Source organism: Gavia stellata, chromosome Z, assembly GCF_030936135.1.
Source record: "Gavia stellata isolate bGavSte3 chromosome Z, bGavSte3.hap2, whole genome shotgun sequence".
Lineage (NCBI taxonomy): Eukaryota > Metazoa > Chordata > Aves > Gaviiformes > Gaviidae > Gavia > Gavia stellata.
Window position 1 is genome coordinate 72001620 of NC_082637.1, and position 25350 is coordinate 72026969.

Consider the following 25350-nt stretch of genomic DNA (forward strand, 5'->3'; position numbering starts at 1 on the left):
TTCTCTGATGTATAAAGAACTTCATCTGTGGCCTTTGTGTTTAAAGTAGCATGGAGGAAATGCTTCCTTCATCTGTACTCTGACTGGTATTCACTGGATCTCATCTCCTTTGCTTGTGGGAAGCTACAACCTGATTAATTCTTGTTCTCGTATTTTCTTACTTACTGGATCTGCCACAAGATTAGTCAGTCAATGAGGTTATTAGGAGGCCCGTGAGGAATTCTTACACTTCCTGAAGATGTTGCATAATAACAGTGCGGACATAAAGTGTTGACAGAAGAGACAAAAAGACAAAAACATCTTGTGGTGGGGTTGAGGACACAAATGTGGCAAGAAGTTTGGGGCTGAAGGGCACAGGGAGACTAGAGAGCGTGCTGCCATGTGGAGCGAAGGGGATTTCAGAAAGGTGAGTGGCCTTGCTTTACTGTCCATTTCATACTTTCCTTGCAGGAATAAAAGTTACCGTCTGTATTAACGGTTGTAACTAATTTCCAAGACTGAAGTGCTGAAAATGCATTAATTAAAATATGAGTAAAAGAAATGTCTGGGTTTAATTTTGCTTAACAACTGCAACTCCGAAAGAGCTTACGTGGCATTCTGGTCTGTCTCATGCAGTATGAGCAACAGTTTTAATTGTAGATCGTCTTGTAGCTTACGGATGAAAAAATGCCATAAAGTACTAACTGAAGCCTTACTGGATTATGCAGACTCCTGTATGAAGGAATGAGACTAGGTGAATTTTATTTTAAAGTCATCAAATTTGAATGAGAATCAAGTTTCCATATTTAGGAAAAATAAATGTGGTCCCTGTAGTGCAATTCATGAAAGTAATTTTTCAAAATATAATAGAACTTGGAAGGCTTTTACAACTTTTGCAGCACTTTTTGCCTCGGGATTTGAAAGCACTTAAAATTGTTGAGCACACATTTTCCTGTGAGAGGGGAACGTGATTTTTATAGCCAGTGAAAACAACCGGTTGGAGAGTCTGGATTTAGAATCACTTTCTTAAGGATGAATTTGTTTAGTAAGTGGTGTAAATCTTTTGAGATCCCTCAATCAAAGTTCTTTGGAGGTGGGGGGAGCAGAATTTGACTATATAGAGCTGAACTGTACACACGTTGCTGCATTCTGAATGATCACAGAGCAAAATATTTCCTACGGTTGTCTTACCACAGTACTAGTAACAATTAAAAGTTACTACTTCTACAAGATAAGCTATATTTGAGAAGATTAATGTAAATACCAAACATTTAATAAAACCACTTTAATGGAGAGAGGTATTGACAATATGAGTTTGGCAATAAATTTTGTTGCCAAATAAATTAATTTAATTTTGTGATGATGAAATCCATCTCCTTTCACAAAGGATCATGCAATTCCTGCTAATCACTACTTACGTTGAAAACAGTTGAAATTTAAAAATATTGCAATAAAACAATTGCTTGCTTTGTTGGGGTTTTTTTCATCACTTCTACTTCCCATCTTCCATTTGGCATTGTATGTTTTGCCACCTGTTTTCTTCCTAATTTAAGGAGAAATTAAAAATGCACTAGCAACATTCAGTCATGGCTTTAAGATGGAAGAACTGAAATGATAGAGGCGTTTTAGTTTACTGAGGCCATTCCAGGTTTTTAAGCTACAGGATGAAGCTCTTAGGATCTGCCAAGCACCTGTGTCATTTTGCTCAAATCTCACCTGTTTATGTCTCTTCTTTCCTCCATTTTGGTTGTAAAGGCTTTGAGATACTTGCTATTGTTATGAGGGCAGTGGTCAATCAGAGTTCATGGAAGTCTCAATTTGGCTAGTCAGATTTAATAATACAGCTGTTTATACTAACTCTACAGGTACCTTATCTCTTCTTAGTAAGGTGAAATCAAGTGTTTATAACCTGTAGAAACCATGTTATTAAGGTAACAGGTGATGACTGAATACTATCTAAAAGATGCGGGTAATATAATTTAGTAGTCATCCTTGTTTTTTTCAGAAAATGTCTGCCAAAGAGGACCCTACAGTGGAGACAAGTGACAACAAAATACATGAGCTGAATCCTTCTGTATTGCAAGCTCATTTCCTGCATGCAGCCTTTGATTTTCAAAAGTTTACCAAAGACATGGAGGCAGAATTCCAAGAAGTCCGTGAACAGCTGCAGAACAGTTACAACCCTACTGTGAGGCATGAACACAACCGATTAAAGTTCTTCTTGCCCTATACATCTTATTCATCACGGTCTTTAACAGAAATGGCAGCTGCTGGGTTTTATGACATGCTTGTTAAATCCAGTGTGCAGTGGTTTTGCTGAGGGTTTGGTTTTTTTACCATGAAAGTTAGATGTACCCCATACGAACAGCACAAGAAATTTTGTCCCACTTGTGAATTTGTCCTGGGCAAAGAGGTAGGTAATATTTCAAAGTATGACATATGTGTTCAGAAGTTGGAGAAGAATCCAGCAGAGCATGCCTACAGATACAGCATGGAGGACGTGAGGCTGCAGTCCTTTGACGGGTGGCCGTTCTATGCCAGAGGAACAAAGCCCAGTTTGCTTGCCAGAGCTGGGTTTTTCTTTACAGGTAATAGGAAATGATGCTTGGAGGGATTTTTGTTTTGAGTGTGAGTCTACTTACAATACTTGAATGGGTATGACTTTTTTTCTTTGTGCTGCTCATCATTTTGTGATGTATTTTATCCCCTATAAGTGCTTTCTTTCCCAGGCTGAAGAACATAAGCAACTCAACAGTTTCTCATGCAGAAGGTGTTCCACATTTTTGATGATGCTTGCTGCTGTTCCCTGCATCTTTTCCTGTTCTAATACAGTATTTTTTGAGTTGGGGGGACCTCAACCACATGCAAGATGAAAGATTTAAGATGTAGATTAAACGTGGGTTTGTACAGTGGCATAATTATACTTTTTTCTGCTTATTTGTTTGTAACAGATGACAGGCTTACAAATCTGATGTCTCATCCTCTCCCCCAAAGGTGGAGACTGCTTTTTAAAGATTGGCATTATGTTTTCCCCACTCACCCACAATCTATTGCTTTGATTTTGGGTCCACCTGCTGTATGGCCCCCCTGGTTTAGACCATGGGAATCTCCCTGAATTCTTCTGCAGTGAACATTAATGCAAATATTGCAGAGGATGTCACTTTAAGTCCTCTGAAAATGCATTGCCCCTTTGAATGATTCTTTTACAGCCTGGTTAACAGTTGGCTCTACCAGCTCTCTTCACTGGCTTTTTGTTCCTGCTATCTGGAAGAAGGTTTAGATTCCTTTAGCTTGTTACTCTTGGACTTTTTTTTTTCAGCCTGCCTGATTTTATTTTCACACTTCATCTGCCAGAGCTTTTGAGCCTTCTGTTTTCTTTGCTCAAAAGCTTCAGCTTTTTGAATGACACCTTCGTAATTCTTGTAAACTGATCTATTTTCCTATCAGTCATACTCCTTTCCTGTAACTTTTCGTAAGTCTTTTCTAATAATAACACAGGCTGGTGTTGCACTTCCAGTAAAATATCTTTCAGGAAACTCTCAAATGCCTGTAAGAGAGTTGTTGGGGGTTTTGGTTTGATTTTTTTTGTTGGTTGGTTGGTTTTATTTGGTCAACCATTTCAGCTTCCTTACCTGTACATAGTTCCTGTTTTTGAAGTTTAACACAGCCTTAGTAGGTTCCCTGTTTCTGTGGGGGATTTGAATCTGAGTAAATTACAATCATGGTTACACAGTGACACTTCCACTATGAGACTTTGAGCTCTTCCCAGGGCATTTCTCAATTCCAAGTCACATCATGTTGTAGACTCGCTAAACAGCTGCAGCACGAGATTATGCCTGATAACCTCTAAAAAAAAAGTAATCTCTACTTTGCATCTCAAGGTAGTATCTCTGCAGTCCATTTAGGGGATAACTGGAGCCACTGGCTACAACTCTATTTCTTGCCCACAGTGCCCCTCTCATTTCTTTGAGAATTCTGTATTCCGTTTTGTCATCCTGATTGGTTGGCTGGTAATATGGACCAAGAACTGTATTATTCCAATAGAGGTGTGAAATTCCAGTCTGTAGAAAATCTTTGCTTTTTATCGGTTAGTTTGATTTTGTTCTAGGAGATCATTAAGATTTGATATTCCTTTTCCTTCTAGCACTCTTTACTCAATTTTCCCTGAATATTTTATATACTGGCATTACAACATTTGACTGATCTGTCTGTCTTCCATCACTTTTATGTTGACTATCAATATGTTAACTTAGGGACAGAAATTCTAGTTCTCCCATCTTATTCTGTTGGTTTCTAGAATTATTCATTTACTTAGCTTTTACAAATAAACTGACTAGCTTGAATGCAAAATTTTAAAAATAGCCAACAAAAAAGACAGATTTATACTATCGAGCCTGTACAATTTCTCAGATATTTCTGAAGTCTTATTTTGATAGAAAGATCTACATTATGTTTTCACTTTTGGATCTGCACCAGGACCCAGGCTGACCCAACTGAAATTTAATGGAAATCTAAGCAGTTTTGTAAACCTTTTTAGTTTCAGTTGCTATAATCTAAGAAAAAGACTTCCCTTAGATACAAATTTTGGACCAATGATATCTACTGGTATACTCACGGTCATGTGGCTAGAGTGTGAGCAAGTAAAACATGCAAATGTGTGATTATCTCTGAGATCTGTAACTCTTTTATGTGCAGGCAAGAAAGATACAGTGCGGTGTTTTGTGTGTGGTGGGTGTCTGGGAAATTGGGAAGATGGTGATGATCTTTGGAGAGAACACACTAAATGGTTTCCTGAGTAAGTTGACGGACTGTCCTGGAAATATTTCTATTTGTACAAACAGGTTGATTTGTTTTGATATCTCTTTTTTTTCATCAGCAACAGTGCTGGAAAACTAACAAAAAAATGCTCACACTTTTGTCTTCAAGGTTATTATATTCAAACAATTGATTTCAGCAGATCTTTATTTCTGAGAAAGGAACAGTGTAAGTCTGCTACCCCTAACCTTATAATTATTCTATATATATTGTTTTACATACTTTCTAGAGATCTTCCATGAGTTTTTCACTGAGTGAAAGCCAGCTGATTATTCTCTCAGATAGTGACTATGTTGCATGAACAATGCTGACAGCACCAAAAAGTTTGCCTTTGTTTCATTGTCTGCCAGTTGTGAAAAATCCTGAGGATGCACCTCTTAATAACTGAAACACCGCTTCCAGAATTTTAATTGGAATTAATGCTTAGGAAAAATGTTTTGGGTTTTTTTTTTTTGTACATGTGAATTCCTTCAAAGTAAGAAATCAAGTGAGGAAATTGAAACGTACATTGAAACTTTCAGTGCCTTTGTTGGAGTGGTGGTAATCTTATGATCTATTTCAATCTTCCTTTATCATGGAATACACCCCAAGGAGGCACTCTCTGGGACTTGAGGATAGGCAAATTGTCCTTTATCCTGATTTCCACCCTCTTTCTCCTAAAAAAAAACCCCAAAAACCCAAAAGCTGTATATTATTGTACATGTAATTAACACTATGCACTCTACGTGGAATTTGTTTCATGTAAGTTTATTTTGATGTGTGCACCCAAGCTGCTTGCCTAGGCAGTACTTAGGTAGTCCATTGGTGAAAAACCACATACCTCTAATTGGTGTTTATCCTACTTGAAGGGAGACAGATGAATTAACTCCTCATGGCACCTATACGTATTTATTGATTATTAGGAAGATTGTAGGTGAGTATGCTAAACCAAGCACTTCTGCATGGCTGAAGTCAGGTTAGGTGAACTCTACCCTGCCAGCTCTTCTTGTATGACTTCATCTTTGTTTGGGGGACTGACTTTTATCAGAAAAAATAGAATATATGTAAGAACTTTCATGATTAAAACACCTACGCCTCAAAAATCTCAAAAAGTCTGGAAGCTAAACCCATTAGCTGACGTAAGATGAAAGGAGTGCAAGTATTGCCTGGAAAACACCATCTCAGATATCTTAAGAGCATCAGTGCTATCCTTCTTTCTTTAGAGCGGCTACTGTTTGAGGAGAGCCATTTCTTCTCATTAACAGTACCTGTCATTAGTCAATTCTGTTCCAGAAAATTCTCTCTCTCCAAAACTGAAAGCATTTAAAATGTTGATACTTAGTACAAGCCCTGTTTATATATTATAGATATTTCTTTCATTTAGCTGAAGAGTGAAATGAAAATAGAATGCATAATAGAAGTAAGTATTAATTTTTAATTTTCTGCTTAGGGGAGGTATGCCACAGCTTCCTTTATCAAGAATTTACCTACCGCAACAGGTATAAAAATAGAATATACTAACTGTTAGCTTTTCATCAGAAAATAACGCCTTCATTTTTTATTGTACATCACTATTAGCAATGAAAGCTGCTCCAGACTGTTGCTTTTTTTTTAAAGCAAGATTACATGTGTGAAAGATTATTGGTTCTGTATTTCTGACATTTTTAGCACAAGTAGAAGTTTGCTCTCTATAGAAGCCAAGTATAAAATGTGCTGCTTAAGTGGATCTATCTCACTTGCATTTGCTTGTGTAAGAGAGAGGTTAAGAATAAATGAAACCTGAACGCTTTGAAAGAAAAACAGAGATTTTAATCTGTACTATAAATCAAGAATATACATTTATAATTATCTGAAAGATACAGTTCTGTAGTAGTGTTTTTGCTTTGCTGTAAGCCTGAGATATTTGCAATCTAGTTCTGTCCCTGCTTTGGAGAATCTGATAGCAGGCTAAAGCTTTTCTAACTAACCAAATATCTTTGGTTGCAAAGGCAATCTCGTCTTGAACGTCTTTGAGGATGAAGGAGTTCTGCTGGCCAAGTTTTAAGAGTGCAGTCAAAGCCCATGTGGAAGCCACTGCTCTTGAAGAAGCTGGGTTTTTCTATGCAGGTTTGAACCAAGTTTGTCAGCTATATAAACACAGGACAAGTAAAAGATCCAGTTACCAAAGCAGGTGGGACAGAGGTTCAAGATAGTCCTGGTACCTAATTAAAATCTTGTTTTAGCTTTTGGTAGGGAGAGTAATGCAGCTACAAAATCAGAATGGCTTTTGCAAAAGCTGGAGCAAGGGAATCAAAATGAAATGACCCTGTCTGAGGCGAAAGCCAGAGCAAAGAGTTGCAAGGAGGATATTTTTTTAGAAAGGAGAAAGCATTTATCTGGGTACTCATACATTCTTTTGTCTGGTGTTACTAAAAGTACAATAATGGCACATCTCTCAATTCCATGGCATTTTATTTTCCTTGATTTAATTTTTATTATTCGTGATTTAAAATGCATGTAATTCCAGTAACAGAGGTCACCAACGTAAACTCATGAAACAACTGCATCATTGCAGTTTTTATGCTGCTGGCATGTTAGTAAGGAAAAAAAAATTATGTACGTGACAATTTTTGAAGTGTGTGATTTGTTGCTTGCAGGCGAAGGCAATAGGGTACAGTGCTTCAGCTGTGTTCGTTGCTTACAGGAATGGGAAGAAGGTGAAGATCCTATGGAAGAACATGCAAAATGGTTCCCTGAGTGAGTGACAGAGTACCTTAAGACAATTTACTGCTGTGCAATGAAAGTTGCCATACACTTTTGCTGTTGTTTTTTTAATACTACTTTAAATTGTATATAAATAACTATAAGTTTCTTGAGTGTATAGGATGCCTTTGTGAAAACCCTTTTTTAAATTAATGTTTAAATGTAGAAATACAGTAAAAGTTTCCAAACAAAAGGAATGTTTGTGAAATAATTCCATCTTTCTGCCCAATGTAAGCAATTAAAGCAATGCATTGTGCTAACTGCTGTGTCTTTTGAAAACACCATTCTAGTTCCAACTGCTCAGAAATACTTGGAAAGCCACTGGAAAAGCAACCAGAGAGCCTCTGGACATTACAGTCTGCACAGGTTTGTGCTTGTCTGCAGTGTTTGCTGTTAGTGAAGCAGTTTTCGTGCTGTGCAGTTTTAAATGATAGTTCCAGTTACAGGGAGTGTCTGCGCGTGTAGACGCAGAATGAGTAGCAAAAGCAGCTTATTGCAGTTCTTCATCCTGGACAACCTTTTGAATGCACCACCTTTCAGAGGCTGCTGAACGGGCAGGGCATACGTGACCTGTGTTGGTGTGGTGCAGGCAGCAGCAGCTCTGCTCTGCCTCTGTAAAGGTGTTTCTGAGCCCTGTGGCTCAGGTACCTGTGGTGTTCAAACATGTACCCCCAAACATTGGCTGCCTGACTGCAGGCGTTGACCCAAGTTGTGAAGAAAGCGTCTCTGCAGGGCAGCTACTGGCAATCAGCTTTTCAGTAATTAACAGCAATCATCCTTTGCTGGCAAATGGTAACGCATACAACAGCGCCTGGGCTCCTGGGCTGAAGTACTCCCACCCGGGGTGCCAGGCACCGCCATGGGAACCGCAGGGCTGTTGCAGAGGGGCTGATGGGAGGGGGAAAGCTGAGTCCTAATTTGTGGGACTGCGGGAAGCTAGTGGAGAGGTTTTGTGTAGGACGTGTTATTGCGGAAGACCTCACAGCTCCTCTCTTGGGTCCGTTTGTTCAGGCACCTTGAGGATACACACAACAGAGGAGTACAGAGCTATTATTTATTCTCTAACTCATGCGAAAGATATATGGGACGTTACTAGGTCTGAGGCTGAGCATTAGCATGCTCATCACCCTGCTCAGGCAAACGAAGGGTCTCTGCTGGGCAGGCACGTGGCAGAGTCCTCTGGCCATCAGCTGCCCTGTCTCACCCTGCTCCTTCTGCCTGTAGCAGTGTCTTCCCCGCACCTCTGCAGACTGTCTCACAGCTTTTTCTGGGCAGTCCGTGCCAAGGTTATGTGTCTGTGTCACACCATAGCTGGGCCTCATCCTTGGTAAGCAGGCAGCAAAATCCTGGGATGGAAGAAGCTTAGTGGGGAGAGGGAGAGAGAGGGAAAGACAGAGGAGCGTTACAGATGAGGTCCTGCTTCTGGGAGGAGTAAAATAACTTCACTAGCGTTGAAAAATACAGAGCTAGTACTGCATCTGTTGTAAATTGCCCTTGTAGCTGCTGGTGCTTGCGGGTACCTAAGCAACTCAGTTTGAACTAAATAATGGATTTTTAAGAGAGTATAACTGGATTTACTTTTGTTCTAGCAAACTCCCTGTAAAGCAAATCTTGAAGAGAAAACAACCCTACATTCTGTATGAGCTAGTAAGTACTGTGCAGCCTCACTTGAAAGGATGGTGGTGTTCAATTTATGTTTAAGAGGATTGTTAACGGTTTTCTGGATTTGGCCCTTTTTGTAAGACAAAATTTTCACTGAAGTAAGGACTGAGTCAGGATTTATATATTGTCCATATATAGGGACAACAAATAGTAGAGAATCTGTCAGCTAGTGCTTGCTTTTGTAATCTATGAATATAAACCAATCCCTTAGCAGGCAAAAGTCACTTCTGTGCAGACGAGGCATATAAGCAAACTAAACTGTATATCAGCTGTGTACTACAGATTATATGTAGTATAATAGATACAAAATACATATTATATATGTAGAGATATATATATCGATACAAAAGAAACTAGGTTGGGATAACCTTCCACTATCTTTTGCTTCTGACGCTTCCTTTTTCCGAATACTATGGCCATTTCAAGGGAGCAGTTCTGTTGATACATGTGTGTGGATTTCTGAGGGAGGAGTTCGTACACGGTGAGTTTGTACCAAATTGCTGCAGAACAGCACTGGTGTGCAAGCACAGAGTTGATAACTCAGAAGTAAATTTGTCATAGTGGTACTGCCCAGGTGCTTTCTTCAGAAGCCTTCTGTTAATCCAGAATCAGCTATGTTGTGATTTAACCCCAGCCAGCAAGCAAGCACCTCACAGCCACTTCTGAGAGAATCAGAAGAATAAAGGGAGAAAACTCGTGGGTTGATATAAAGACAGTTAAATTAATGGGTAAAGCAAAAGCTGCACACACAAGCAAAGCAAGGAATTAATTCACCACTTCCCATCGGCAGGCAGGTGTTCAGCCATCTCCAGGAAAGCAGGGCTCCATCACACGTAATGGTTACTTGGGAAGACAAACGCCATCACTCCAAATGTCCCCCCTTTCCCTCTTCCTCCCCCAGCCTTATATGCTGAGCATGATGCCATACGGTATGGAATATCCCCTTGGTCAGTTGGGGTCAGCTGTCCCGGCTGTGTCCCCTCCCAACTTCTTGTGCACCCCCAGCCCACTCACCAGTGGGGCGGTGTGAGAAGCAGAAAAGGCCTTGACTCTGTGCAAGCCCTGCTCAGCAGTAACTAAAACATCCCTGCTTTATCAACACTGTTTCCAGCACAAATCCAAAACATAGCCCCATACTAGCTGCTATGAAGAAAGTTAACTCTATCCCAGACAAAACCAGCACAGGCTACTACTGCCTCCCAGAAATGACAAAATTATTTGGGTTATATGTATCAGATGGACGCATTTTGTAATTTTTGAAGGCACTAAAAGCACATTTTAGAGCTTTGAAAGCATAATAATAGTTTTAAACCTCATGGTACTGAAATGGTGGGGGGAACAATAAAAGTCTTAGTTGTCAGTTTATTAATGAAGATGTTTGTTCATTCTTTGTATTCACCAACGTGTACATCTCCATTTTACTGAAAGTGACTGGGGGTGTTTCTGGTAGGAAGTCCTAGTTCCCCAGGCTATGGCATAAATATACCCTATCTTGTCTGAAATTTTTCAGAAAAGGAGCTCTCTGGTGTTGTCTCTTAGTGAAGTGCACGAAGAGCCAGTGAGGATTTCTGGGGTTCATTGTACTTTTGTTGAATATGCAAAGAATAAAATGGTACTGTTTCATTTGAGATAAAAGATTACTGTGGGGTTTTTTGGAAATACATATACTGCATATCTGTATAACTACATCGATGTAAAAGTACATTTATTTATTTTAGCTGTTTGGAAATACCAAAGTACAGCCCCCACACATTTATTTTGGGACGGATTATCTGGTTTGTGCATAAACTGTACTATGGGCACAAACAACATAGCTGTCTCTATCCAGAATTGATGCTCTGTACCAGAACTTAGAAACCCTGGCAGAGCAACAGCTTTAAAGAACATGGTGCAGAGGCTCAATGGCTCTGTAGGAAGCTCATGTGGGTCCAGAAAGGATGTTTAGCTGAAGTTTAACACTACTTTGTCTGCATAGTAACAAGTGAATGTGTCTTCACCACTCTCTGAGCCTGCTTGTGAGGCTGGCAATTCAGTGGTTTATTGACACAGTGCTGCATCTAAGCTAATTAATCTTTCCAGACCATGGAAGGCTAGCGATCGTTGCACTGAGATACCAGCGTGTCTCTGCACAGAGCTAGGTCATGACCTTGAGCTTTTTAGCTCAAGTTTATCACTTGATTACTTGCTACACACAAACTAACGCCACATTAAAACAGATGTGTGCAAAGCTAAATGAGTAGGACGAAGAGAAACTGTAGAAACTGGGTTTATCCAGAAGAAATTATACCAGTTTTTCCCATAATCTAGAAAATCTAGGGTTCTTATTACTCCAGTTTAATGGACAGCTGACTATATTTGACTTTTGTATACAGAATCAACTGTTTACTAGATTTTATGATTTAATGGCATCCCTTTTGCAGACATGACACTTGTTGAAATTCAATGTCTTTGAGAAGCAAAGAACTTCTCCAAACAACTTACAGAGGCTTACAATGATAACAGCTTCAGCAAATTGTTTTCCTTTGGGAACTCAAACCATTTGGCTATTGACTTGAAAATGCTCTACGGGGACCTATCATTTGTCTCAAAGGACATTAATGATCAGCCAATACAGCAGCTCTTTCTGCATGAAATCCTTGCAAACCTTAACTCCGCTATTGTGCTGGAAGGTGAAGCAGGAAGTGGAAAAACACCATTGCTCAGGAAAATAGCTCTTCTCTGGGCCTCAGGCTGCTGCTCCATTCTGAGTAGGTGAAAGTTTGTATTTTATCTCTTCCTGACTTATGCAAGATCAGATCGGAGCATGGCTGATATTATATGCAATCAACCAGTAGGACTTGTGGGACCATTAACTCTATGAGACATAATTCAGCCACTGAAAAAACAGGTCTTTTTTTGGATAACTACAGTGAAATTAATTCAGTGCCCCAAATTGTAGAAGAACTTATACAAAGGAACCAGCTCTACCAGCCCTATTTGGTTGTTGCTGTCCATACTAACAGAATGAGAGAAATTTGTAAGTATGCAACCATCACTTTAAGCATTGCAGAGTTCCCTCTGTCCAGCACTCTGTATGTACTAAAGAAATTGTTCTCCTACAATATTGACCTGTGGAGCAGCTTCTCTTTCAGCTGGAGTTTGAAAAGTCTATGCAGACCACTTTTTATGGCGTCCCTCGCTGCCTATTGGGTACAGCACCCAAAGGGTAACAAAATCAGTGATAAGGCTATTATTAAAGCCTATCGGCTCTATCACTTACTAGGATACAGTGAGGAAAGATAACATGTACTGGCTATGTTTTCCTCATGTGGTGAGCTTGCCTTAACTGGTCTTTTCAAGCTATCCTCTGATTTCACTGAATATGATCTATCTGAAGCAGGAGTTACGGAGATGAAGCTGTTAGGCTGGGTTTACTGAGCAAATGTACTGCCCAAAGGCTTCATCCAGTTTATAAATTCTTTCACCCCTTGTTCTAGGAGTTTCTTGCAGGGAGAAGACGGAGTGAGCTCCTGGTTTCTGATGAAAAATTGGAGCAAGAGCTGCAGTACTTGCAGCAAATCAACACATTTAGAAAAGTTGTTGGTGCTATAATTTTTTACAGGTGTACACTTGCAGCTTTTCTTCCAAAGCAGTCCCCCAAATTATATCCTATTTATTTAAATTTACTGACTGCAAGGAGCCATTGGAAAGCCAGTCAAAAAATGATGAACCACTGCAGCAGCATTCAGACCTTCCAATAAGAATGTTCTTCATTGACCAGTTAAGTTTTATTGATCAAAAACTGCTTCTTCCAGTTTTCATTCAGTATTTACTGGACTTTGCTACTTCTGTAGTTTATGAGAGTAATACGATCTCTGCGTGTGCCCCAATCGTTTTTCAGTTCCTAGGAGGCAAAGATATTTTGCTACATTCATTTTTATCACCACAAAAATGTAAGTTGCGTTTTTTTTTCAGGATTACCCAGAATCATTGTCTCTACCCAGTCGTTTTCAGGTTGCAGTACAAGGAAGTGAACAGAAATCAGAATTCAGTATACCTGAAATAGGTGCTTCCTATTCTTCACTGGAGATGCCAACAATTGACCGGGATTACGCTCCTGCGTTTACACTTCTTAATAACATGGCACAAAAAATTAAAGAAGAAGAAAAAAACATTAGTAGCTTTTTTTCACTGATACAAAGACATCTACCAGACTCCATCATATGTCCCCTCCTACTTAAAACAGCGAAGATACCACTTCTAAAATGTACATTCAGCAACATCAGTTCCTTTCAGGAAGCTGACCTCAGAAATTTGATGATGCTGTTTTCCATTTCAGAATATGTTGAACTTCAGCTGAGTAACAGCCCTGGGTTCACAGAAGTTAGCTGACCTGCTATTTAACAGTACAAGGAACATTTTAAAAAACGTAGTCTACATCATCTTAACTTGAGCATGAAAGAGCAAGAATTACTTCTCTCAATGTCTCTTGTGGAATGTCTTGAGATAGATGGAAATGCCAGGCATGTAGCACCTCTGAGTTCTCTTCCCCCTGCTTCTGCCCTACAGTTTCTACATTGAGTTTACCACCACAACAATGAAGAGGAGATGAACATTTCAGTTCTGTAACTTTATTGACCTCCATAAGGTAGTATGGAGGAACAAGCAGAACTTTGCTCTTTGTTCTCCTGGAGTGAGCATTTTACCTTCTCACCACCCACAGTCTGCTGGGAGGAAGGAAAGAGGGAGAACAATTGGCAACTGAGTCCAGATCATGCGCATAGCTGCGCTGACAGGTCAATGAGCTGACTTCTTTCTAGCTGCCTTATTCCAGGAAGAAGCTTACTTTCAGTCCAGGGCCCTTAGATAACCAATTTTTTTGTACACTATGATAACTATTACCCAGCTCTACTTCAATATAAACACACAGTACAACCCAACAATATTCAGTGAACTGGACCCTCGATATCTGGCCATTGGATAGAGTTTTACAATGTACCTAAACCTAATAACTTTAGGGGGAATGTGTTTAAATTCACTCCAGTTAAATGTTGAAAAACTAGAATATTTTTCATATGTGAAAGAAACCAGAAATGAAACTATTGTAAAACTTGCTTGCATTTTAATGCCAGAATGATCCATCGTGATTCTAGTTATAAAATAAAACACAGGCCATCTGATTTTAACATGTAACAGAGGAATCAAGCTGCTGCTCCCATTCATCTTTTTATCTTGTTGTGATAGAAGATGGGTCCCTCTACAGTAAAGGTCACAGGTGGATCCAGGAGACCCTTCTTGATTTTTGACCTTTGTTCACTATACAATGAATGTCCAGGTTGCAACACTTTGTTTTGTAGCTGAATTTATTAAGAGCTTCCAAGACCTCTCCGGTTTTCGCCTGGACTGCTCCAGTTACTTAAATTCTGAATCCCTTCCGGCAGCAATTTCTTCACGCAAGAAATTAACAAAAATCACATTAACTGGGTCATTTTTGAGAGACCGAGATCTGCTTTCTTTAGGTACGGATTTTTTTAAATACAGAAAACTCACTTTTTAAAACTTAATCGTTGAGACAAACTGCTTAATTTTAAGTTCCAAGAGTGACAATGTATACTTTTTTTCTTTCCTTCTAGCTGCTGCTCTGCCCAATTTTGTCTCTCTCAAAGTGTTGGATCTTAAAAGCCCATATTTTGATGACAAGGAAGCTTGTGAAATCTTTGGTTTGTACGTATCTTTCCTTTTGGCTGATTTCATTTGTTGCATTTGACAGAATTATTTTGTTTCAGGTTCTTTTGGAGATCTTAAGCAATAACTTGAACAGCTTAAATGCCATTGGAGATGCTGGAGAGTATCTAGAACTAGAATGTTAAATCAGGTCTCACAAAGCAGTTTGTGATGAGGGGCATGCGTTCATGTCCTTTTGAGAAGGGTGAGCCGAGTGAGATGCATGGCTATGCTAAACTATGGAATCGGAGGTGTTCAGCACCTCTGAAAGCCAAGATGGTACTCTTGGACATGCAAAAGCTATGTCTATAGGGAAAAGGGAAAGGTTAAAAAGGCTTGCATTTTGGGAAGGGAGGATTACCCTGATTTCTTTTTCTTTCCTGTGGGTTCCTTGAGTTTGGCAACATGGAAGATTCCTTTTATCTCTAGAGGACTCATGAGACCCCTTAGAGCCTTTCTGGAGAAGTAGTTCTGCCTTTTCTGTTGATGAGCTTTACAAGCTATTGACTTACAGAGTGAAGTGACCTTGGCAACAATGGCAGGAGTGAACCTGAGGAAAGAAAGCTGATTGATAGTAAGCTACTGCCCAGAATCTGAATTTAAATGTTTTTTTTACTCGGCTCTGCTGCTGTCAGTCATTGGCATTACAAGATTTAGGAAATATATACTTGTTTAATCTTAACAGGAAAGGTCATCATCATCTTCTCTCTGCAGCATACAATTTAGGTGTTGTTCTTAACCTGGAGGAGCTCATCCTTCCTGCAGGGAAGGGAATAAGTCTCAGTCAAACTGATTGTTCAGCAGTGTCTAAACCTGCTGCACCTCAGATGATTCTCATTTATCCTGTGTCTGGATGATGACAGCCTGTTAGAAATATAGGTAAGTTTAAAGGAGAGAACTTCAAACATGAAATAACATTTCTGAGTAGAGAAGATACTGCTTCAGGATAAATTAATCTTTTGTTTGTATACATTACCACAATTGCAAATTATTTTTTCATTTTTAATGGGCATCATTTCTTCCTGATTGTTCTATACACAGGCCAAAATATTTCTTGCTCATCAAAGTGTATTCAGACTACTTATATATCAGACTTTGCTGAAACTTCTTTTGAAATGCCTCCTTAGTTCCCCTTGTCTTCTACAAAGCAATGTAAATTACAAGAAAAATAATCAGTGGAAGAAAAGAATGACTTAAAATACAGCTTCATAACTTCATTGCTAGTTATATTAGCTTATATGCCCTAGCTGTTAAAACTGTGTGTTACCAAAATATTTCTTGAATTTAATACTCCTGTAGCACAATCGTAAAACTACCATCTCATATATAGGCTATGGACTCACAGACTGATAGGGGTTGGAAGGGACCTCTGGAGATCATCATCTTGTCCAACCCCCCCGCCAGAGCAGGTTCACCTAGAGCAGATTGCACAGGAATGCGTCCAGACGAGTTTTGAATATCTCCAGGGAAGGAGACTCCACAACCTCTCTGGGCAGCCTGTTCCAGTGCTCTGCCACCCTCAAAGGAAAGAAGTTCCTCCTCATGTTTAGATGGAACTTCCTATGACCAGGTTTGTGCCCGTTACATCCTGTCCTGTCACTGGGCACCACTGAAAAAAGACTGGCCCCATCCTCCTGGCACCCACCCCTTCAGTATTTATAAATATTAACAAGACCCCCCCTCAGTCTTCTCTTCTCCAGACTAAAAAGACCCAAGTCCCTCAGCCTTTCTTCATAAGAAAGATTTTTCAGTCCCCTAATCACCTTTGTAGCCCTTTGCTGTCCCCTCTCCAGCAGTTCCCTGTTCTTCTTGAACCGAGGAGCCCAGAACTGGACACAGTACTCCAGATGCTGCCTCACCAGGGCAGAGTAAAGGGGGAAGATAACCTCCTTCGACCTCCTAGCCACACTCTTCTTGATGCACCCCAGGATGCCATTGGCCTTCATGGCCCAAGGGCACATTGCTGGCTCGTGGTCACCCTGTTGTCCCCCAGGACTCCCAGGTCCCTTTCCACAGAGCTGCTCTCCAGCAGCTCAGCCCCTGACCTGTACTGATGCATGGGGTTATTCCTCCCCAGGTGCAGTACCCTACACTCACCTTCATTGAATTTCATAAGGTTCCTCTCCACCCAACTCTCCAGCCTGCCCAGGTCACACTGAATGGCAGCGCAGCCTTCCGGTGTGTCTGCCACTCCTCCCAGTTTTGTGTTATCAGCAAACTGGCTGAGGACACACTCTATCCCTTCATCCTGGTCATTGATGAATACATTGAACAGGACTGGACCCAGTGCTGACCCCTGGGGAACACCACTTGTTACAGACCTCCAGCTAGACTCTGTGCCACTAATCACAACCCTCTGAGCTCTAGCTATCAGCCACTGTCCGTTCATCTAACCCACACTTCCTAAGTTTGCCTATGAGGATGATGTGGGAGACGGTGTCGAAAGCCTGTCTGAAGTCAAGGTAGACAACATGCACTGCCCTCCCTTCATCTATCCATCCAGTCATGCCATCGTAGAAGGCTATGGGATTGGTCAGGCATGAATTCCCCTTGGTGAATTCACGTCTTTTGTAAGCAACTGCTAAGTCTGTCGTATCTTTTTATTTTTGACACACCTTTTAGTGTATATAGCGACTTGATGACAAGAGTCCCATTTTGTAAGCAGGCTGATCATAAGGCAAGACTGAAGAGCATATGTGATGGTACACAGGCATGGAAGAGTATCAGAGTAACTCGGCATCTTGCATCTGTGCAAAACTGATCTGGTGTCTCACCTCAAGCAGTTGCACAAGCTGGCATTGTATTTGCTTTGCTTGTATTTGAACGCTCATAAACACACAGGTCTCTTATTTTACTAGGCATTAATGCACCTGCTGAAGTAGCATCTATTTTATCGGTCTCCTCAGTCTGAGGTATTAAAACGCTTAAATGAGTTCAAAGTTCTACTTTTTTCAACCTAGTATCAACAACTTCATTTTTAATGTACAGTGCCTCAGCTTCACTGTATTTTCATTCATGTTTCATATGGGTTTGGAGCATCTTTAAATCCTACTGATGTCCATTTATTTTTGCAGCAAAGGATGCAAACTGTGGAGGTTTCCAGAAGCTTAAGAAGCACTCACTGTCAGTAAATCTCCATGTTACAGAAACTGGCTGGAGAAACTTCTTCAGAACACTTAATAACATGCCTGCTTTAAAAGAGTTGGACATCAGCGGTATGTTCACACATCAGATCAAAGCCAGCGCATCAACAGTGGTAGCTTTTGTCCCGTGTGATTCTTGATTGCCTGAATGGTGGGTTGGCTCCTTGACGCAGAGGGCCTTAAATGTTTGATACCATGAAGGAACAGCATCCCCAGCCTAGCAGTTTAAAATTATCTTGGCAATGGGTCTTGCCACTTTCACCAATTTTTGAAGACTAGAAAAGTTTGAAAGTGTTAGGGTTTTTTTCTCTTCCTTCTTGTATTATGAATTATACACCTGCACTGCAAATAAACATGTACTGTAAAATTCTTACCAGGATGAAACACGCCAGCCTCTTCTACAGCAGGGTTAGGTTAATGTAAAAGGATCAAGGAACAGAAGACAGGATTAACATAAATCTAAAAACCTGACTTGCTTTGCAAATACTGTTATAGATTGTACCTAAGTGATATCTTCCAAAGAAAACTGTAAAATTTTGCCTAAAGCCTATTTAAAATAAATTACTTCTATTCAGTTGTTTTGCTTGCAATTAAATCAATTATACGAATCACTTATGAAATAAAAATCATAAAACCCTTTATGGTCAGGACTGCAGTAAAAATAATAGTGGATGCTAGATCTTACTAGTGTTAAAAACTGATAAAGGCCACTTTTTGTAACATAATGCCAGATACGAACACAGGACTAGCTGAGGTAGATGGCAGTTGTGCCTCTTCAGCAATGAACAGTTGCTGAACAGCTGATTTTGCTTGCAGTGAGGCAAAGCTTCAATCTTAATTTACTTTGGCTAGACAATTAAGAAAAAGCCTTCAAAGTGGCTTAGGGAAGTTAAGATTAAGTCTTTCTCTTTTTGCTCAACTATCTGTGGGAAAACTTATTTTCTAACACTCAAACATAGGAAGTAAACTGAAAGCAGTAAAGTTCAGGCCTGTATTCGGCTAGTTTCCCTGAAAAGCAAACCACTGGCATTAACTAAATTACTGTCTAGTTTTTGTGGCTGCAGCCTCTATTCTACAAGAGTTAAGAATGTAAGGGCTGAAATCTAAGTCCATACTTACCACTATCTTTCCACAGTCTGCTTTTCCTAATTTGCTTTTAGTAATGGTACTCAGAGAAAGGCCACACAGCAAAACTTTCTGGTGTATTTCAGCCATTCATCCAACAGATAGATGTCTACAGAAGCTAAAAATAAAACCTACCCCAAAACAAACCACACCCCTAAATTCAAAGTTTGAGAAGTAGAACTTCATTAACAAGCATATGAAACAAAAAACGAGCCTTTCTGAATCCAGCTGTCATATCCAGGATTCTAATCAGGCCCATAAGGTATCTCTTCTAATATGATAGTATACCGTTCTCCAGGCCATTGCCACCAGTGGCCACTGTAACATACATGGCTGCCATGGCTGTCTCCTAAAAGAATACACTGTAATTGCTAGTTCTCTTGTTGTCATTCAGATAAGAAGTCTGAGGAATACAAGAGGTGTTAAAATGAGAGATAAACGAAATCTGTCAGTGGGGTTAAAAGACTTAAATCTATCATGTGGTAAAAAGACTTAGAATTGTTTCAGGGAAGTAAAAAATATTTTATTGCTGCAGTGCTTTCTAAACACATTTGACTGGAGGTCTTTAAGAAATAGCTCATTTCAATGCACATATAATTACTAGTCTCAAGTTTTTCTTTATTTGTTATCAGGGGCAGCTCAGTGTTAAGAAAATGTTAAGATTAATTGTCTTCATAAAATTCTGATCTTCACTATCAACCATCAGTGCGTAAGTGATATACACCTCTCAGTGGGAAAAATTTGTACCTGGCTTTAAAAAAAAAGAAGCAGAAATTAGTATACAAGAGCTTTTTGTTTTTAATCAAACAAACAAACAAACAAGAATTACTTAACTGCACAGAAATTACATGTTGTCACAGAAAATCAGAAAAACAATTCCCCAGGAGAATAGAGTTTGTTCCGTAAGGAACTGAACAATATACTGGAGAATTCTAAACAAAGGATTTCAAATAAAAGCACAGGCGCTGAAGTAATGAGAACAGAATTGCTCAACAATATAAAACTGAAATGTTGATCTTGTCCGGAAAACAAAGTTTAGCTACACATCCTGCTATCCCATCTGTATAAAGAAGCAGTTGCTTCTGAAGATGTGTACGTAGATGAAAAAACTGCATTTCACGTAACAACCTTTTATTTTCCACATAGCCCATAAACAAATAAGGTAACTCTTAATGATTCAAGTAAGCTGCACTGTTAATCCTGATGTAGCTGTAGCTAAACCTCTCATGAGAGCAATAAAAACCTCTCATGAGAGCAATAAAATACTTCCCTTCATTCTAGCCAAGAAAATACTACTCCACGGCTGCTAAGCAAAGAAGGGATTAATACTGGCAGAAGTGGTCTTTGTAGAGAGCAATAAGAGCAGATGGAAGTCCTGAAACTCACAGTTTTTGCACAGAATTCAAAACTTGTTGAGAGCTTGTAAAACGAACTGTAATTTCAAACAGATTTGTCAGGCAACACTGTATCTTCATTTAGCACAAAATTACGATACTTACAATCCTTCAAAACAATGACGGATATTTATTTTGCATGTGTTTCTCTCTCCAGTGCTGCTTCCATTCGACTTTGTTTTAAACCCTACAGGATATAATTTAGTAAAACCTTGGGTTTACTAACATTGAAATAAAGGCTTTAGTCACAGAACAAAAACATTTTTGGACGATTTATTTTTAGTCCTTTACAAATCAAGAATAGCTCTTAACTCTTTGGGGAAATCAGAATGTGCTGTTTAAAAAGGACAAAAGCCGAACTACACATATTCTTTATACTGAGTGACTCTACAGAATAATTTCAAATAGATTTCTTGTTCAATTAAACGTAAATTAAAGCAATCCACAGTTACATATAATCTGATGCAAGAAATTCCAAAACTAGTTTGTTGAAGATACCCTTTTGCACCAAATCCCCCCTTTCCAACTTCCCCAATGCAAAGAGTTTAATTCCTCCTGTAATTTTCTTTCTTTGTAAGTGTACAAAGGAAAATAGAAATCAATACTCCATGTCACAGATTTTTCACAACTATGCTGATAGCTCCTGCTGGACCTTCACTGTCACCTGAAACAATTACTGATGAACAGTCTCTGCAAAAATGCCAAATCTGATCCTAAATGCGATACTACCACTCACACTGAAAGAAAATACATAGAAGACTACTGAATAATAAACATTGAGGTGTACTCCACTTGTCTACAAACACAGAACTGGTTGTTTCAGAATGGCTATAAAACACTGGCTATAAAAGTACCCGATGGGACCCCTCCAATGGAACAAAGAAGTAAACCAACATCAACTATACATATATGCTGGCTCATGTGACTCCTACTCAAGGACAAGAATACTTATACAATACAAAATACCCTTAAATTTAGCTATCATAAATTAGAGTAAGAGATCTAAAATGCAGCCCTCCCTCTCTAACTTCTTGCTGAAAACAGCAGCAGCAACGCAAGCAAAATTACAAACACATTTCAAGAGAAAAGTAGCACGTACCAGGTAATATCCAGTGTGATAACCACTCATGTACCAGGCTATCAACATGCTCCCCAATGCTTCGTCATCCTCAGGAGAGTCTGGCCTCATAGGTGGTGGAGGAGGAATCAACTAAGAAATCACAAAGAAAATGTCTGTGTTTCAATAGCGGATATCCCAGGTTAGATAGCAACCAGTTCTAAAAGATAAAATATAACACTGAAAAATAAGAACATATCCTTAATGCATTCTCTGAAAAGGAGTCAAGTAAGATGATATTTTCTGAAAACACATAATTTCCAAAGCCTGGGAGAGAAATAGGATTCCTGTAGCTTAACTGTACACAAGAAGTTTTATTCAGGGAAAATTTTATCTGCATCAGTGAAATGCTGTTAATCAAATGTAAGGTGTAGTTTCTTCAAATATTTTTTCTCTTGATATTCTTACCAACAGCTTCACAGTCACAAAAATGAGTGCAGACCAGACTTTGTGCATTACATTCTTGCAATATTTGTAACTGAATACATTATCAAGTACCTGGAAAATACAGACTCTAACACAGAAATGTGTTCTAAAATCAAAGGTGGTGAGCATACTCAGTTAGAAAACTTGAGATCACCAATACTCATCTCTGACACTTTCTTCCTCATTCTCCTATCACTCACCGGTGGTCCTGCAGGGAAGGGTGGGGGCCAGCAAGATAAGAATGATGGAGGTGCCCTGAATTTTGATCCAGGCTACATTGAAAAAAATTGAAAAGTACAAATTAAAAAGAAATTTCAGGCATTAGGATTTTATTTAAGAGAATTATTTGAAGCAATTCACAGATCTTAAACTAAAGAAAACACATCCCAGCAATTTAATGAAACTGCAATAAAAATACACAGTAGCTATTCCTGTGGAGCATTCCATGACTGGAAAAGTAAAACTTACATTACACATGTCACTGAGGTAAAGAGTGCTGAAACAGGGTTCTAGTTAATACAAGCATTTTTAAAAAGTTTTTTCTAAATAGAAGTCAGTGCTTGCACTCTCACATGAAGAAACATATCTAATATTGCACACAGGCAAACAGATAATTTCTCTGCTCCTGTGTGGTGGGGGGCACATGCTGACTAAATTCCATTATGCTTGTGAATATCTTTAAAATGAGCTTAGATACAAATCTATTGATAGGAAAGAAAAAAGATTAAAAAAAATCTTATAAAGAAATCTTGCACAAACAGTAATATTCAGAAAATATAATGCTGTGTTCAACTGCACTATTATTTAGACTCCTGCACAACAGGAAAACTGAAAAGTAGATCAACACCACAGCCCTCATAATTCAATAGAGAAGCTACAGCTGAGAGCTTCTGTGACATCTGGACATCACTTTTGCTGCCTTCAGTGTCCTGTGTAGTGAAATATATCAATTGGCTAGAAAAAGCGCAATCTTAAAACATCAACAGTGCTATCATTAACAGCACTATCACAGTCCAGGGAACAAAATCCTTCTTTTAAGTTACGTGGCAATTGCAAAGCAATTGTTAGCTGGAGAGAAGGCTTTCCTCACTAGATAGCAGCACTGCAAAAGGGCTACACCGTGGCCAGATTATTATAAAATGACATACCAACAGGTTCTAACATGCATATCTGTATATCCATTCACAAAATGCCATTATTTGGTTTCTAGACAATGACAAATACCATCCTATTGTCTCAGAATTTGTAGTAATACCAGGCTTAACAGTGGTATATTAATTATTTCAGATAAGGCTGAGCTTACCCTTCCTAGGCCTGGGGCTGCTGGTGGTGCAGGAAAACGTAGGTTTTGAGGGGAGAATCTTGCTTTTGTGCAGTTGCTTTTGTTTCGAGGTGACTGGGAAGATTTTTCACTTTCATCTGTTGAATACGGAGTCTCATTTTCATTCTAGAAGACCAAGACATTTTAATGAGATGCATTAAACAGCAGTTTACAGCAAACAATTTTAGTGTGAAAAAGCTTGGAAAGCCCCATCCATATCCTTCCATCTCTCTAGCCCTCCCAGTCCTACTCAGGAAAGATCTTATAACCTCATAACCTTATCTGCTCACCATTTTAGCTATGTTATCTTTCACTCGTGAATTTCTTGTTGTCCCCTCCCTTTCTTGCATGCTGAGTTCAAGAAGTAAGGGGACGCTTTCATTCCCTCCTTCAGCTTGTGTCCGTTCACAACAGAATCGGGTATTGATTCTCACTCTGAACACCGCAGTGGTACCAGAAATACTGAAAAAGTTGATTCTCCCACTTTCTCTTTCCTTTTCAGAAGAATGAAAAAGTGTCCCTCACCTCCCCAGAATTCCCCATCCCATTTACTGTTTCGTTGCTGACTGGAGTAAGTAGATCACACAGGTTCTGCTCCTCCTGATTTCCATATCCCGTGTAAGTAACAACACATGTGCCTCTCTTCTGATTGATGGAGACAATAGTTGCTAGGTACACATTACCATCCTCAGACCAAACAGCATTACAGCTGTCGCCAACTTTCCACTGCAACAGAAGCAAGAGAGGCAAGTAAATACCTACATCAATGATCAGAGAGAGATGCCTTTTTCTAAACTACTTTTTGTCCCAACCACGAGAAACATGACCACCATCCAGAAAGTTTTTCCTCTGTATTTAGTGAAGTTGCTCAATGTAACCTCTGAATAAGGTTTATAACATTATCAACCCCCCAACCCCAGAACGTTACTCTCAAGGTGACGAAACAGCTACTTTTGAGTACCACAGAGAAGTACAGCATGCAGTACGAGCATCTCTAGCATTTACAGGGGAGGTGACCTGTTTCAAAGGCACCGTATTGCTCTTCTTTCTATTTCTGTTCTTTTTATTGTTTTTTCTCTTCATCCCCAGGCGCTGCTCCTGTTTGTCCGAGGGCTCCGAACACTCTCCATTCTTTAAAGCGTTCTTTGGGAAAAGAAAGAAGGAAAATAGTAAAAGGCAATCCAGCGGCCTCAGGCCAGGGTCCAGCTACGCCCAGGCCGCCCCCCTTACCTTGAAGGAGGCCACCGCCTTGTCGTACGCCTTGATGAGGGCCGTGTCGTCCCACACGTCCGAGTCGTCGCTCTGCAGAGGCCACAGACCGCTTTACCAGCGCTCCAAAGCCCCGCTCCCAGCCCCCCCGACCCGCCCCGACCCCCGGCCGGCACCCACCTGCCCGGTCCCGCGCCTGAACAACACCCGGTCCGCCATGGCCGGCCCCGGCTCCGCGCGCCCGCCTGCTACGCACGCGCCGCATCGTCACTTCCGGCGCGCCGCGGAGCCGCTCGCTTAGTTGTCGGTAACGGTGGGCCGCAGGTGTCCGCGCCGCCGCGGAGGAAGGGCGCCCGCCAGGGCCCGGAGCCGCACGACTCGGCCTTAGAGCTTCCTTCGGGCTGCCGGGGCGGGACCAGCTCTCCCGCGGAGCTCATCCCCTCCGCCGTGCTGGCTACCGTGTTTGACAGCACCGGATCTGAGGCGTCGCACGGAACGTTTGATTTCCCGTTCAACAATCCGCATCAATCAGGACGCAGTGCCGCCTCCTGGAAGAGTGTGGCTGAACTTGCTGTAAGTGCCCTGGACTCACACCCGTGGAACCCACCTTGAAAAGCCTGGCAAACTTGAGAGCGGGAACCAAGACCAAGATAACTAAGAGCAAGCAAAAAAATCTGCTTCGTTTCTCACCAGCTGCAGGCATCACATTGCCAAAAACAGTTACGTTTTCCTTCA

General features: G+C 40.2%; 2 protein-coding genes across 2 annotated transcripts; one reads left to right on the plus strand and one right to left on the minus strand.

Moving 5' to 3' along the window:
- Nucleotides 1–324: 324 nt before the first annotated feature.
- NAIP (NLR family apoptosis inhibitory protein) lies at nt 325–18302 on the plus strand. The gene is given in 22 exon segments (XM_059834034.1): nt 325–406; nt 1985–2567; nt 4675–4774; nt 5253–5334; nt 6224–6272; nt 6762–6805; nt 6807–6879; nt 7410–7509; nt 7806–7881; nt 9105–9162; nt 11598–12071; nt 12074–12559; nt 12562–12759; nt 12762–13120; nt 13123–13683; nt 14492–14675; nt 14790–14876; nt 15595–15658; nt 15660–15763; nt 17955–18167; nt 18170–18202; nt 18205–18302. Coding segments are annotated over 22 exon segments (4053 nt in total). The 5' UTR covers nt 325–379.
- A 1358-nt stretch (nt 18303–19660) lies between these two features.
- Nucleotides 19661–24834, minus strand: LOC104251995 (survival of motor neuron protein). The gene is made up of 9 exons (XM_059833897.1): nt 24796–24834; nt 24637–24708; nt 24424–24549; nt 23959–24132; nt 23389–23532; nt 22286–22357; nt 21642–21752; nt 20648–20729; nt 19661–19899 (listed from the first exon to the last, which is right to left on the minus strand). Exons 1-8 carry the CDS (start codon nt 24832–24834, stop codon nt 20673–20675), a joined length of 795 nt encoding a protein of 264 aa, XP_059689880.1. The 3' UTR covers nt 19661–19899; nt 20648–20672.
- Nucleotides 24835–25350: the final 516 nt, after the last annotated feature.